General features: G+C 39.9%; 2 protein-coding genes across 3 annotated transcripts; one reads left to right on the top strand and one right to left on the bottom strand.

Annotated features, from left to right (window-relative positions):
• Nucleotides 1–729: 729 nt before the first annotated feature.
• Nucleotides 730–8,487, bottom strand: brd9 (bromodomain containing 9). Its single transcript, XM_082552208.1, has 17 exons — nucleotides 8,374–8,487; nucleotides 7,620–7,840; nucleotides 7,100–7,237; nucleotides 6,883–7,012; nucleotides 6,732–6,789; nucleotides 5,829–5,973; nucleotides 5,607–5,717; nucleotides 3,273–3,460; nucleotides 2,964–3,096; nucleotides 2,759–2,834; nucleotides 2,549–2,644; nucleotides 2,324–2,456; nucleotides 2,125–2,236; nucleotides 1,956–2,012; nucleotides 1,744–1,849; nucleotides 1,133–1,303; nucleotides 730–1,026 (listed from the first exon to the last, which is right to left on the bottom strand). Exons 1-17 carry the CDS (start codon nucleotides 8,420–8,422, stop codon nucleotides 926–928), a joined length of 2,025 nt encoding a protein of 674 aa, XP_082408334.1. The 5' UTR covers nucleotides 8,423–8,487; the 3' UTR covers nucleotides 730–925.
• Nucleotides 8,488–8,506: 19 nt separating this feature from the next.
• trip13 (thyroid hormone receptor interactor 13) lies at nucleotides 8,507–15,260 on the top strand. 2 transcript variants are annotated; one of them, XM_082552210.1, is made up of 14 exons: nucleotides 8,507–8,598; nucleotides 9,008–9,091; nucleotides 9,369–9,528; nucleotides 9,623–9,749; nucleotides 11,239–11,294; nucleotides 11,397–11,487; nucleotides 11,578–11,650; nucleotides 11,745–11,808; nucleotides 11,895–11,981; nucleotides 12,120–12,226; nucleotides 12,763–12,916; nucleotides 13,963–14,075; nucleotides 14,170–14,239; nucleotides 14,315–15,260. In XM_082552210.1, the coding sequence occupies exons 2-14, from the start codon at nucleotides 9,018–9,020 to the stop codon at nucleotides 14,408–14,410; spliced, it is 1,272 nt and encodes a 423-aa protein (XP_082408336.1). In that variant the 5' UTR covers nucleotides 8,507–8,598; nucleotides 9,008–9,017; the 3' UTR covers nucleotides 14,411–15,260. The 2 variants fall into 2 exon arrangements, with proteins under 2 accessions (XP_082408336.1, XP_082408335.1); XM_082552209.1 differs by lacking the exon at nucleotides 8,507–8,598 and adding an exon at nucleotides 8,625–8,801.
• The last annotated feature ends 229 nt before the right edge of the window (nucleotides 15,261–15,489 follow it).

The following is a 15,489-nucleotide window of genomic DNA, read 5'->3' as shown; positions in this document are numbered from 1 at the left end:
ATTGTAAAACTTTTCTTCTGTCATTTAATGGTCGGGCATTGTACAGCTACAAGCATTTCACCCCCATGTCATACTGTGTATGGTTGTGTGTGTGTGACAAATAAAATTTGAATTTGAGTCACAGGGCCAGCGGCCTAAGCAAAGAAGCTCAAACCTCCCTCCCCCCCAGCCACCTTCTCCAGGCCAGCCAGGAAATATGATTTCACCAGCGTGTCCTGGGTCTGCACCAGGCCTCCTCCTGGTGGAACATGCTCAGGACACCTCACCCAGGAGGCATCCTTGTCAGATGCCTGAACCACCTGTACTGGCTTCTTTCGATGTGCAGGAGTAGAGGTTCTACTCTGACGTCCGGATGGCCGAAATCCTCACCCTATCTCTAAGGGAGAGGCCAGCCACCCTTTAGAGAAACTTCATTTCCACCACTTAAAACCCACAGATAAAAGCAGAACTTTATGGAAGGTTTGATTCCTGTTACATCTGCAGTAAAACATCTAATTTCACAAAAATACATCACACCAGCAGTCCATAGTGGTGATAGTATTATCGTCTGGGGCTGGACGATTAATTGCTGGAACCATGAATTCTGCTCTTTACCCTAATAAATGAAAACAGCATTTAAAAACTGCATTTTGCATTTACATGCAAAAAAAAGAGGGCAAATGCTTTTTAACAACACTGTGTATAATCAGAATAAGTAAAAGATTTGTGTCTAATAACTGAGTGCACACATTCACAAACACAGGCACAAACATTTATTTTTCAAGTGCTGCAACTCATACAAAAACACACAATCACACTAGTCTGTACACTTATGTTCAGTCTTTAACAAAGGTCTGAGGCTCCTGCTTTCGTCACGGCAATTCAACAGTCCATAACAGAGTAGCCAGAGTGGTTAGCAACAGGATAACAGTGCGGCAGTGTGTGGTCAGCCGTTGGATGTGTTCTCTGGCTCTGGAGACTGCAGGAACTCATAGGGATCATGAACCATTTCAGACTGGTCCCCAACACCCAGATGAGATGGGCTCCCTATGGATGCACGAAAAAATGGTTCTTATGTTGTATTGCTGGCACTAGTAGCTCATTTCATATAATCATTAAAATAAAGGGAAAAGAAGGCATTTGCTGGAGATACCTAAGTGGTGCTGGTCCCTCTCGGAGGCATTAGAGAGTGAGGACAGGTTGGATGAGGGTCTGGAACCAACTCTATCCACCTGCGCTTCTTGGAACTCCTGCAGGAGTTTATCAGCATCATCAAAAGGCTGCTGGCCCTCCTCATTACCTGGCTCTTTTTTCACCGTTTTGCCTGATATACAAAAAAAATATGGCTTCATTATCGGGAATTAAAGGGCACTTCATGCGACCTTAATAAGGGCGCATATCCATAAAAAACTAAACTAAAACTTGCACAATTTAGCTGAATTTTGTTAAGCAGAACATTATACATTTTTCCCACAGAAAGCTCCTCTAAACTTTGAGTACAGATTCAGTGGAAAAGAAAGTGAAACAGCAAATTCAGCATTTCTGTTCTATGCCAATGAAGGAGACGTGGCTGCCGCATGTGCTGAAAAATAGTAAACATGTTTACATGAAAATAATGCCCTTTATTCCAGCAACTCCAAATATTTACCTACCCCTATGGTAACATCACATTTACCTGGCTTCTCTTATCTAAATGTCATTGTATCTGAATTACTGATATAGAAATATGAATGTATATACAGCATGTTGATAGAGAACAATCACCTAATGAGTTAAGCATGGTGATATCCAGAGACATATCTGGATAAGTCTTCATTGACATGAAATCCAGCACCGAACTCCCCTCTCCCAGGCCAGCTCCATCTGCCATCTGAACAGAAAATATCCAGCTTGAATTAGTCAATCATTTCAGTTGAAACAAGAAAAACAATAATCAAAACATATTATAGTATCTCCTTTCATGAGCCACAGCGTACCTGCATGTCACAGATGTTCGACTTGGTTTCGTCAGGTTTCAGCATTATATTTCTCTTCTGAAATGTTACAAATAAAGAAGCTTCGTAAACACAGCAGAGGAACTAAACTTTTCTTTAAGCAAGCAAAAAAAGAAAAAGAAGAAGAAGAAGAAAAAAAAAGAGACTATACCTGTCGTATCTGATTGACAGATTTTGTGTGATCGCCTGCGGTCATCTTGTCCAGGAGCCCGTCAACCCAATGCTTGGTGACACCGCTGCAGCCCTTGACAAACTCCTGTATACTTAAGTAGTGAAAACAGGTGATCAAAAATGAAAAACTTACCACAACTGGATAATTTATCAGTGCGATCAAAAAAATGACCGCCTACCTTAAAGCGCACTGAACCCCTGTGTCATCTCCATAGGCTGAATAGAGCATGTCCATCTCATCAGGTAACAAGTCTGCAAAAACAGAGTTCTTCTGGAGGCTCTGGACGTTGTAGGCACTGCTAAGAAAGGTCACTATACAAAGAGAAAGAAACTTGTTAAAAAGCACGAACTACTTAAAATAATTAAGATTAAGTAAATCAACGAAAATATATATTATCACATACCTTTGTGTCTCCTGTCATCTTTGAAGCCCAGGGTTGTTAACCCAGGCAGAAGCTTATTTGACAGAGAACTTAGATCCACTTTATGGGTCTCTTCCTCTGCAAAACAATAAATCAAACTGGGTTCTTACAGAGATATCACATATTATAATGATATAGCAGAAATAAAAAGGTTTTAGTAGATATATAAAAGGCCGTGTAGTGGTAGCAAACCTTCTGCATCAGGATCGAGTTGATTTACAACAGTATACAAAAGAGAACTGTCAGACTCCTTACGCAAATACCCCATCTGAAAAAGCAAAACACTGGGTAAATTAAACGCTTTAAAAGCTGTCAGCTCTAATAATAAAAAAGAGCTATAACTTGTGTAAACATTGGATACAACTGGATTGTATAAAAAGTGTTCAAAGTGTAAAACCTTGGAGTTTGGCATGTATCTGTTGATGCGGTCGTGAGCTTCATCTGCAGAATGTTCAACCAGCGCCAGAACATGCTCCTCTGCTGTGCTGTCAGTCAAGCTGCATGCGTTTCCCTCTGGTTCATACAGGTAACTGAGACGGCAGAAATGTTACACAGTATCAGTATACAGACGAGGTGTTGTGTGACAAGATTCACAATGCATCCGGTGTCAAGCACTTCCCCACTGTCTTCTCTGAATATGTTAGTCTGAACACGTTCGCAAAAAAAGTAAAGGTGACATGAAATGTAGACACTGTTCAGGGAATACCTGATGACTTCCTTCATGTCCTTGGCTGGCTGCTTCCTGGGCTTCCTTGGAGATTCCATTGGAATGTGGATTGTCTCTGGAGGAGGAATGTCAGCTGTCAGGTCTTCATCCCCCAAAATGGCTGCTTGCTGGGTAAAATCCATGTCCTGCATGAATGACATGCTGCGTTTCAGAGCCAAAAGCCGTTCCTGGACAACGAGTAGAAAGAAAAAAAAAAAAAAAAAGACACAATATTTAAATTCCACTTTTATGGAAAAGCAATAATAAACAATGATATTGGTAGTAAAGCATTTGTACCGATTCCATAAACATGTGACTGTATATTTTAACCAAAGCAAAAACGTATATCCTCAAGTTTTGGGTTTAGAACATCAAGGTTTGCATTACTAGTAGCATTAGTTAACAACATTTGCAGTCGATTGAATATTGTTTAAATTAATGGTACAGTGGGGCAAAAAAGTATTTAGTCAGCCACCGATTGTGCAAGTTCCCCCACTTAAAATGATGACAGAGGTCAGTAATTTGCACCAGAGGTACACTTCAACTGTGAGAGACAGAATGTGAAAAAAAAAATCCATGAATCCACATGGTAGGATTTTTAAAGAATTTATTCGTAAATTAGGGTGGAAAATAAGTATTTGGTCACCTCAAACAAGGAAAATCTCTGGCTCTCACAGACCTGTAACGTCTTCTGTAAGAAGCTTTTCTGTCCCCCACTCGTTACCTGTATGAATGGCACCTGTTTGAACTCATCATCTGTATAAAAGACACCTGTCCACAGCCTCAAACAGTCAGACTCCAAACTCCGCCATGGCCAAGACCAAAGAGCTTTCGAAGGACACCAGGAAAAGTATTGTAGACCTGCACCAGACTGGGAAGAGTGAATCTACAATAGGCAAGCAGCTTGGTGTGAAAAAATCAACTGTGGGAGCAATCATCAGAAAATGGAAGACATACAAGACCACTGATAATCTCCCTCGAGCTGGGGCTCCACGCAAGATCTCATCCCGTGGGGTCAAAATGATCATGAGAACGGTGAGCAAAGATCCCAGAACCACACGGGGGGACCTGGTGAATGACCTGCAGAGAGCTGGGACCAAAGTAACAAAGGTCACCATCAGTAACACACTACAACGGCAGGGAATCAAATCCCGCAGTGCCAGACGTGTTCCGCTGCTGAAGCCAGTGCATGTCCAGGCCCGTCTGAAGTTTGCCAGAGAGCACATGGATGATGCAGCAGAGGATTGGGAGAATGTCATGTGGTCAGATGAAACCAAAGTAGAACTTTTTGGTATAAACTCAACTCGTCGTGTTTGGAGGAAGAAGAATACTGAGTTGCATCCCAAGAACACCATACCTACTGTGAAGCATGGGGGTGGAAACATCATGCTATGGGGCTGTTTTTCTGCCAAGGGGACAGGACGACTGATCCGTGTTAAGGACAGAATGAATGGGGCCATGTATCGTGAGATTTTGAGCCAAAACCTCCTTCCATCAGTGAGAACTTTGAAGATGAAACGAGGCTGGGTCTTCCAACATGACAATGATCCAAAACACACCGCCCGGGTAACAAAGGAGTGGCTCCGTAAGAAGCATTTGAAAGTCCTGGAGTGGCCTAGCCAGTCTCCAGACCTCAACCCCATAGAAAATCTGTGGCGGGAGTTGAAAGTCCGTGTTGCTCGGCGATAGCCCCAAAACATCACTGCTCTCGAGAAGATCTGCATGGAGGAATGGGCCAAAATACCAGCTACTGTGTGTGCAAACCTGGTAAAGACCTATAGTAAACGTTTGACCTCTGTTATTGCCAACAAAGGTTATGTTACAAAGTATTGAGTTGTATTTTTGTTATTGACCAAATACTTATTTTCCACCCTGATTTACGAATAAATTCTTTACAAATCCTACCATGTGGATTCATGGATTTTTTTTCTTCACATTCTGTCTCTCACAGTTGAAGTGTACCTCTGGTGCAAATTACTGACCTCTGTCATCATTTTAAGTGGGGGAACTTGCACAATCGGTGGCTGACTAAATACTTTTTTGCCCCACTGTATATCTTCGGAGTGATTCGTTGGATTGCAACACCCAAATCAGTTTTATTTGTATGTGAGAGTCGTACAACTCTGCTACTAAAAATATCAGCACTTTGAATATATTCCATAACTGTGTATGGAACATGATTTGACTGCTAATAACTTCCTTTGTGATCTCTGTTGCTGTGCTGTTTTATCTTTATAAAACAACAATATAATGTACACATCAACAACAATCATACACTGTTGTTATAACAAATGAATAAAGTGTTTTTGCCTTTGGTTTGCTTGACCGTGTTACCTTGCTCATCATCTTGAATCCTGTGTGAAGCAATTTCTTTGCAGCCTTGTAGTAGACAGTCTCTGGTCGGTTGTATACCATGGCATTATCACACATCAGTTTAAAATCAGCCTGAGGAACAAAAAGTGTTCAGTCAACTATGAAGGCTGCAGGTTTAATGCCCAACATCTTTAAGCTGGGAAGAAAATCTAATTCACAATTAGATGTTAAAGGCACCCTCACCTTAAATTCTGTTACTGTTTTATAGTCATTGTTTCTATTCTTGTCTTTCATGGTGCTGAAGTCCATAGGATGTTTGATGATCATTGAGTAACCAGGAGCGATTGCATCTGTTACTGGAGATGCAAAGAACCCATGGGGATCTTTCCTGGAAAGATGAGAGACACACCATCAATGTTATTGAAAGCACCAGCTTTTAGACTTGTTTAGACGTGTCCAGTGTTCTGATCTGATCAAGAATGTTATCTTTCAGGTCAAAATGGTCATTATTAATGGATCTTGCTGTGCTTTTATCAAACAAAGAATTTCATAATGTAGCCTTATTCACATGCCACATTTTGTAATCTGTGATAAACAAACAGGGCTTCCCCTCAGTTCTTCAAAAGAATAATAATTCATTATCTGCTAGGTTAATGTTTGAAAGCATGTCAAAGGAGCGATATTTATTGGCCATGTTCAAAATGTAGCATGCTGGTGTTCCACGACAGAACAGCAAATGCAAAATGCTCTATTTTTAGAACATTATTAGCAGGAAAGTAATGCGAACCTCCCTCTCTAAGAGAATATATGTGTTTATCTAAGCTCATGCTAATCTGCCAAGTGGACTGTGGGAAAAGACACATGCAAAACTGACATTTTTAACCTACTGGTATAAAAAAGGAAACAGAACTACTGTGGACTGCGCTCATCGTAATATGTACAGTTAGGGCCACATATATTTGGACACTGACACAAGTTCTGTTTTTTTTAACCTGTTTACCGAAACATTTTCTAGTTATAGTTACATAATGGACATGGACATAATGTGTAGACTCAGCTTTCATTTGAGGGGATCAAATGCAATGAAGGTATCTGCGGTGCCTGCATTTGGAAGATTTTGCTGTAAACAGACAACACTGTTCTTACCTCTGCAGCTGCCTCAGAAAGTGTTCTAGCAGCTGTTGCCGTGGTGTGGACTCATTCTCTAAATCGGGCAAACATAAACTTACAAGTAAATTTTTGCCCAAATATAAAATGCTTGTAAAAACTGTATGCGCTTATAGACAGGTAGTCTTGCCTTGCTGTGTCCGGCACGCTCTGACTGGCCTGTCTCCTGGTTGTTCTACGTCCACCTTCACAGTGGGGTGAAACTCCTCCCCTTCGGGCTCTATTTCAAACCGTTCTTTCTTCTTCTTTTTCTCTTCTGGCTGTAGAGACACACAGAATGTAAACAACTTGTCAAAAATAACCATAATAATTTATTGGTCACAATCTTAAGATTTAAGTTTTATCACCTCCAATCCAATACTTTTTGACAGTGTGAATGGTTCAACAGGTCCAGCACCAGCACCACCACTACTACTACTAGCAACAGTCACTGCTGCCGCCTCTGATTCACTCTGCTCCCGCTCCCTCTTCTTCCTTTTCTCCTCCTGTGAAATGGTAAATAGTAAATGGACTGATTGTTATATAGCACTTTTCTACTCTCCCAGAGCACCCAAAACGCTTTATACAAGAAGCCTCATTCACACAAGCACTGTCTTTGACACTTAAGTGCAATCTACCGATCAAAAACATTCATACGTCAATGGATGCATCAGAGAGCATCAGTATCATTATCTTGCCCAAAGATATATGGCATGCAGACTGGAGCAGCCAGAGATCAAACCACCAACCTTCCGATCAGTAGATGACCTGCTCTACCTCCTGAGCTACAGCCACCCCAATGAAATGAAAGCCAATTAAAAAACAAACAACTTAAAAGTAGTAAATGGTGCATTAGTCACGCAGAAGAACGAAATTCAGCTACCTAACCTTTCTTCGCCTTCTCTCCTCATCATCTACATATTTGTCTTTATCCTTTTCAGATTTTTTCTTCTTCTTTTTCTTCTTTTCTTTGTGACGTTCTCGCTCGTGGTCTGATCTGTCATCGTAGTAGCTGGAGTCATGGCCGGACCCAGAGAGTTCAGTCACTTCGCTTCCTCCAACTTTGAGCACAAGCTTCAGAGGCTTCTCAAGAGCTTTGTCCTCATAGTCTACAACCAAAACGAAGAATTGGTAAAGGTATTGTGTCAGGCAATAGCAGTGACAAAGTAGAAGGGCAGTATGAAAGAAGTTGACATTAACATGCAGATTTTCTTTTAAAAAAACGAAGGACTTTACACGCCAAACTGGTTATTATATAAAAAAAAGGCATAATAAGCTCTCTGGTTTATATAAAATATAAGGCATAATAATCTCTTTGTTTATTTTTTATGTATGTATGTATTTTTTTCCTACTTACAACCCAAATACAGTTTGTAATTTTTAGAAGTGTTTTATAATAATTTATAACGTAAAACAAACAACAATAAGAACATAGTATACAACGTAATGCAGCAAAGTGATTAATGCGAGATTTTAGCTATACATAATTCCACCAGTAGATGAATGAATGAATGAATGAATGGAGCTACTATACATAAACTAAACTCTGTCAGTTTTAATGCTAGCTAACATAATGCTAGCTAGAACAAAAGCGACGCTGCAGTGAGCGCTCGGTGTGCAAATAAAATGTGCTCTAATGTACCGTCAACTGTTCTCCATTCCGGTTTATGCTTCTTATGTTTTTTCCCCATGTTTCTGTTCAAATTCTCAAAGTCGTAAATTTATTCCAATTAACACTGGTCGCTAGCGTTAGCCTAGCTGTGAGAGAGACGGTCTTCTTCTTCTTCTTCTTTGTGTTTAACGGCGGTTGGCAACCAACGTAAAGCAGCATTACCGCCTCCTACTGTTCCGGAGTATGGGTCAGACAGTGAGTTTACAAGCTGTATCAAAAAAAAAAACAAGAGAGACGGTGGGCAGATGTGACGCTACAAAAACTACTGTCGTATTTCCGGTTTAAACAAAACGCGCGGAATTCGACTCATAAATATCGGCAGCACACGGTTGATAGTAAAAATACACCAGATGTTTGATTGATACGACTAAACAGTTTGACGACGCTAATGTTTTAAGGTTTGGGTTTTGTTTTGTCACCTCAGCAGGTTATTTTGTTCAAATGAGGCAGCTGGGTTAGCTAGCTCACGTTTACAGCCTTACCCGGGTTAGCTAGCTTGCTAACGCGATGTAGTGATGAGTTTTGGTTCAGTACTTAATAAAATACAGAAGCTCTCTGAGACTTGCTGTTGTTAAAGCCGCAGTTATTGCTCTGGTGTTCACAGTTCTTCGGCAATGGAGGATGACAGGATGGAGACGGGAAACCTCACACCAAAAATCCATGTGGAAGTTCACGTTAAATCTGACAGGTGGGTAGTTTAATCCTAGTGTAAACAGTGAAGTTATTATTAATACACAGGTGATAAAGGACATGAAAAGCTAAAATGCCTCCTTTAGTTTACTTTGACCCTTTGAACTCAAATGACTCATTTTTTTCCACCAAAGATTTAAATATGTTTCAAGTCATGTCTGATGATAACGTTTGTTTAAAACAAATCAGCAATGGTATTGTCATAGTACCAGCCAGAAGCTAGATATATACACGCATGCCTTCTTGTGATTTGTGATTTGTCTTTCATATTTCAGCACAGCTAAACGGTCTGAGGTGAAAATGCATGTTCAGAGTTTACTGAACTGTCACAGCATGGTGTTTGGAAACTACGCATGGACAGAGTTTGACGATGACTTCCTTCAGAAGCATGTGGCATCTGTGGTTATAGCTGATCTAGAAGAAATAGTTACACAGGTCTGTTATTTCAGTTTGTTTTGGGGATGAAAGCTCTGCAGTATCATTGTATTAGTAAAGCTTTATACTTATTAATTTTTATTCTCCCTTTCAGCCCCTTGATTTGAAGAACTGCTGTGTCTCTTTTCACATCTTCACACTGAGCGAAGATGGACCTAGCATGCTCACTTTGGAGGAGGATGAGGAGCTTTCAGCAGCAAACCACTGGTTGCTGCCTGCAGGTAACACTGCGTTCAGTTTAATTCGCTTTACTGTCATTAAAGCAAAACCAGTGCAATAAATTGTCTCTTATAGGTAGGTTGCAGTTGTTGTTGTTGTTGTTGGCAGTGTGTGACAGTTTCTGGTCTAGTGATTGTGTGCAAAACAGTGTATGACTATGCATTTAATAAGTCATTCATAAAGGACTTTGCAACATATTGTTATAGAGACATGAGAAATTTACTGTCCTGGGGTGGAGAAAGGAAAAAATGAGCCTTGGTGGCATTTCAAAAACACTTGGTGTCAGTGTTTTTTGGTAGATATCTCTAATAACAGGTAGCTGATTGCTAACAGTACGCTCAGCTGCTGTGACTTTCCTCTGCAGTGCCCTTTCGTCAGCCAAGGCAGAGTTGCTGTACCAAACTGTAAGATGGGAACATGGAAAATAATGCTATAATATTTGTACAGTGGTGAAGCTGGAGAAGTGGAGAAACTTGTTTTGTGACAAATGGGCCCTTTTCAGCCACCTCATGAAGTGGTGGCGACACTAGGCCTTCTTTATCAGACGGGAGATAAAGAGACCAAATCAAGTCCTCAGCAATATAGACATCATTTCTTTGGTCTCTTTAACATTAAGGTCAAGGTTGTTTTTAGAGGACTGTATCACCAGATGCTGGATCTTCTTTTCATTGTTCTGTGGACCATCTTGTTTTTTTTATTAGATATTTGGACAGTCAATGTGACGCCATCTGCGTATAGTGGAGGATAATAGTATAATATAGGATGTATGTAGGATGGAAATGGTCGTTTGGGTATGTTCCAGCAACATCTATCATCAGGAGGTTCTCAGAAAAAACATCTCATTTAACAGGCAGTAAAGGACTGGAGAGCAATGATTGATGGTCACGATACGTCTCCAACGCAGCTTTAAAAAAGGAGGGGGAGAAGATATTGGATCCATGTGACCCTGCAATCTTCCTGCATTGAGTTACAAACTGACATATTTTAACCAAAATCTTTTTAAATGACATTTTTGTATCTTCATGGTACAAGGTCTGTGCTGAAATGTTTATGGATCATATTAAGAGTAGGAATGAGTATTATACAGCAGAAAGAATTGTGAAAATCTAGCGCTTATTTAAACGTTTCTTTACTTTTTGCTAGTATCAAAATTGGGATTTCATTTGTGTGTTTGAATCCAGCATGACCAAAACCTACTTTGCAAATGTATCAGTATTTTACATTATGATGTTCTTGTTACAAATGTACAGGCTACATGTTTCTGTCAAACAGGCCTCAAGATCCTGCTGCCATGTTGCTGGTGGAGCATCTGCTTTTTATTTCTTCTTTTTATGGGATAAAAATAAAATAATCTTGGTTTAGCATTCGAGATCTGTGGGTGTAAAGCTTGGTGAGCATGTTGTGCTACTGAGGATGATATTTTTTTTCTTGCAGCTCATAAGCATTTTCTGTTCTATTATACATGTTAAGTTGCTTTTTTCTTTTTAACAGCTGAATTTCATGGGATTTGGGAAAGTCTGGTTTATGAAACTGGAGTCAAAACTCAGGTAAAATAAATTACAGCTGTTTAGGAATTAGGAAAAATGATCAAATAGCCTGATGTGTAACCTAATGCTTCTTAACTTTACCTTATTTCCCCTTTTCTCTAGCTCCTGGATTATGTCACAACAACAATTTATTTCTCAGACAAAAATGTTGACAGCAACCTGATTTCATGGAATCGTGTTGTTCTGCTTCATGGTAAATATTTAAGAAGGGAATTTCTACAGTGATTGTTATTACATTGGAACAAAGAGTAATGACTGTCTCTCTTTGTTTGCCCACATTCAGGACCTCCAGGCACAGGGAAAACATCACTGTGCAAAGCTCTCGCCCAGAAACTGTCAATCAGACTGTCAAGTCGGTAAGATCGTCCTCATTCTAGTGAAACCGCTCCAGCTATGACTACACCAGCACTTTTCATTTCCAAATACACCTTTTTTTTTTCTCCCCTGCAGGTATTTATATGGCCAATTTGTTGAGATAAACAGCCACAGTTTGTTCTCAAAGTGGTTCTCAGAGGTACACCTGGGTCTTTTTTTCTTTTTCTTTTAATGTTTTTGTTACTTGTATTGTCTCCTGTAGCTAATTATGCCTATTTTTCACAGAGTGGCAAGCTGGTCACAAAGATGTTTCAAAAGATCCAACAGCTGATTGATGACAAAGACGCTCTTGTGTTTGTTCTGATTGATGAGGTAAAATGAAGTGTATTTATTTCATTTTGATTTGCTTCTGTGTCTTTTATGTTTCTCTAAGACAGGAGAACTTCTTGCCAACTGGTTGTACTTTGTTATGTTGAAGTGTGATTGAAACGGTTTCTCTTTTGTGAACAGGTGGAGAGTTTGACAGCAGCAAGAAATGCCTGCCAGGCAGGAACAGAGCCTTCTGATGCCATTCGTGTGGTCAACTCGGTCCTCACGCAGCTGGACCAGATCAAACGGTCAGAATGCAAACCTTTCTTAGTGATTTTATTTGTTTTAAATTAGAGATCGACTCTGTACTAGTCTGTTGTAGTGGAGAGAGAGCAGTGTGAAAATGAAGCTGTTGTTTAACACATGGTTAAAAGCTTTCAGTAGAGACCAAAAGATTGGAATTGCAGAGAGAAGTGGTGGAAATGAGCCTCCTCTGTAGGGTATCTTGGTTCTCCCTTTAAGACAGAGGAGGAGCCCAGAGCTGAGCTGCTACACCTCTACATTGAAAAGAGCAGCTGATATGGTTTGGGCATCTAAACAGGAGGCTCTGAGGCAGAACCGGGGCATACTTGAAGACAATATGTCTCTTGGCTGACTTGGAACATAACATTTCCATGAGACGTAACCTTTTAGGGTGGCTGTGGAGACTGAAGTCTGAGTTTCTCTGCTAAAACTGCTACTGACCCAAACTTGGAGTGACAGAAAGTAGATGGATGGATTATTTACTTATTATGTCCTACTTTAAACAAGTTGTTCTGTGTTGGCTATTGGGCTGATATTTCAGACATTCCAATGTAGTGATCTTGACGACCTCCAATGTGACAGAAAAAATCGACTTGGCCTTTGTAGACAGAGCTGATATCAAGCAGTACATCGGACCGCCATCTGAAAAAGGCATTTACAACATCTACCTCTCCTGCCTGGAGGAGCTGATGAAGGTAATCCAGTAATCTGGCAGCAGTTTATTTCCACTTCTAAAGTGAAACACATCTGACTTAAATGTTTTTCCATCTAAAATTGCAACTACACGGTCACGAGGTGGGCAACCAAACTTGGCATACAGGTCTATAATAGATATTATGATGTCACCATATTGTGTAGTAACCACCTGACCAAAAAGAGCACTTTGCCAGTAGGAAACGAATGTCAGTTTCCTGAAATGTTACATACGTATGGCAGCCATCTGGTGCAGTGCACACCATGCTGTCCAGTGCCAGGCATTGTACCTTGCAATCTCTGTATGAGTGTTTGTGTAACTGAATGAAGACACTGTAAACTGCTCTTGATAAAAGGGCTACATAATGTACATATAGCAGTTTATTCCAACAAAATATTGATAGAACAATTAAAAAAAAAAAAAGTCACGGTGCAAAATACAATTTAAGCATATTTAAGGAAAGCGAAGCGGTACTGATTTGTAACTTGGGCTTGTTATGATGTTGTATAATATGATATTTTACTACAGTACACATCTAACTAGGCAGCTCATTCTCTTGAAATGGGGTCAACTTGAAAGATGTGAAATGTAAAAGTAAGGTCAGAGGTCAAATGTGACATATTTGGATGCAAATAAGTGCATCCAGGTGCAAAACAAAACAACCCCACGAGAACCTTTGGAGGAGGTGGTCTCCAAAGGAACTCCAGAGCGGTTTGTTTATTTTGTGAACGTGATCCAATCTGAACAGACCACCAAGTGTAAATTAAAAATTTGAGCTAAAAACATCCCAAAGTCACGTATGCTTTGTAATCGCAGTGCGGCAAAGGACTACAGATGTGCAAAGGTCTGTACGGGCCAGTGACTAGCTGTTAAATTAACATTAATTCTCAGTTTTCTCACACAGGACATTCTTCCTGTATTTAGGTTTTTTGCAGAAATTTCTTGACAGAAAAATCACAAGAGGCACTTTTAAAATTCAGCTTATGTAAATAAAATGCAATTTTGTTTTCCGACACGTCTCTGAGTTGTGATCTCGGATGTACACAGTGCCAGATCATCTACCCCCGGCAGCAACTGTTTACCATGTTTGAGCTCGAGACGATGGGCTTTGCAAAGAGTGAGGTGTCCGAACACAGTCTAAACCTGAGGAACATTGCTATGTAAGTGCACACTCCAATAAGCAGCATCTAAATCAGAGTGTGGGAAGCGAAAAGAGATGGAGGCCAATGCTCAGTTTTTTCTTTTTCTTTTCAGAAAAAGCAAAGGTTTGAGCGGAAGAGCACTCAGGAAGTTACCATTTATAGCCCATGCACTCTTTGTAAAGGTAGGTATTTGATTGTTTTCTCCTGACAAACATACGATTCACATGGGCTTTTTAAAATGGTTTGTTGTCTTGCAGACACCAACAGTAACGCTTGAGAGGTTTCTGGAGGCTATGGGCCAAGCTGTGGAAAAACAGAAGGAGGAAAAAGCTAACTTGGTCAATGGTATCTGAACCTGCTGAAATTCCCACAGGCTGACTGATTGTGCCTTGTTTGTGGTTTAAAACCTATAAAACATCTTTTTTATAGAGCTTAATCAGTTCATTTGTCAGCACTACATTCAATATACATACACACAAATGCTATTTTAACAAGTGCTGTAACACAAAAGTGTTTATTCAGGTAATTTTTCTGGTGCTACTCTCTTAAATTACCAAGACCATATCTATGTCGACAGAGGAATTGTAATTTTAAGTTGTAGCCCCCAATGCTTGAATTTTTCTTTGTTTTATATGCTATTAACAAATATGTTTACTCTTTTCTCACTTCCAAAGTATTTAATATTTGTTGCTTTAACCATAACTGTTTCTTTTTGTTTTTCTTTTTTTAAACCTATACTATTTGTGCACAGACATTAGATCAGTCAGTGTGTAGCTATGCTGACATGACAGCTTGTGAGTCCCACAATGGGCCAACAGACTCACCGGACAACAAATCCAAAATATAGTAAACATGTTGCTGTTTGTTATGAACGGTTAACCTGTGTGTGTTATTATGTGTTCTTGTTAATTGGTCCCATTCAAGGTCGCTTATTTCACCTGACAAGTTTGTAAGCTCAGCTGGCTGCGTCCCCTACAGAGGGGGTTTATGCCTGTGCATGAATCACTTGATGCAAAAAAACAAAACAAAAACGTGAGTGGACTTTACCCTTCACATACAATCTGCTTTGTGCTCTGTTTGCATGTTTGTTTGTTTGTTTTTTTTTATAAATGAATGTGATAAATCCAATTTAAACTATCTGGGTTTGTTGTTTATTGGTTTAATTTTGTATATAACCTTGTAATAAACAGCATTGTTTCCTGATTGCAGTGTCTGACGCATTTTGGAGATTTTAATACACTACGTCCACCACTTGGGGGCGCAATGAGGCTGTAATGCAGTTCTAGACATAAACAGAATTCAGTTTATTACAGATTCTGATTTGCATGGTTGTCTCAGAAAGGGCAATAAGACAAGATGGATCACGATAAGGTGGCAATAAAAGCTAATTGCATATAATCTTGTGGTAAGCTTGTATCAACTAGATGAACAA

The sequence above is a fragment of the Aulonocara stuartgranti genome (assembly GCF_965226115.1).
Source record: "Aulonocara stuartgranti genome assembly, chromosome: 11".
NCBI lineage: Eukaryota > Metazoa > Chordata > Actinopteri > Cichliformes > Cichlidae > Aulonocara > Aulonocara stuartgranti.
This window is presented reverse-complemented; position numbering and strand designations above follow the sequence as displayed.

What these genes read in the sequence shown, in the direction of transcription:
- brd9 (XM_082552208.1), bottom strand. Translation starts at nt 8,422, where the DNA reads ATGGGGAAAAAACATAAGAAGCATAAACCGGAATGGAGAACAGTTGAC. An exon ending in GACATGAAGGAAGTCATCAG is followed by an intron (nt 3,097 to 3,272) that starts GTATTCCCTGAA and finishes CTGCCGTCTCAG; the next exon opens with TTACCTGTATGAACCAGAGG. An exon ending in CACCATGCTTAACTCATTAG is followed by an intron (nt 1,304 to 1,743) that starts GTGATTGTTCTC and finishes TTTGTATATCAG; the next exon opens with GCAAAACGGTGAAAAAAGAG.
- trip13 (XM_082552210.1), top strand. Translation starts at nt 9,018, where the DNA reads ATGGAGGATGACAGGATGGAGACGGGAAACCTCACACCAAAAATCCAT. An exon ending in TCAATCAGACTGTCAAGTCG is followed by an intron (nt 11,651 to 11,744) that starts GTAAGATCGTCC and finishes TCTCCCCTGCAG; the next exon opens with GTATTTATATGGCCAATTTG. An exon ending in TGTTTGTTCTGATTGATGAG is followed by an intron (nt 11,982 to 12,119) that starts GTAAAATGAAGT and finishes TTTTGTGAACAG; the next exon opens with GTGGAGAGTTTGACAGCAGC.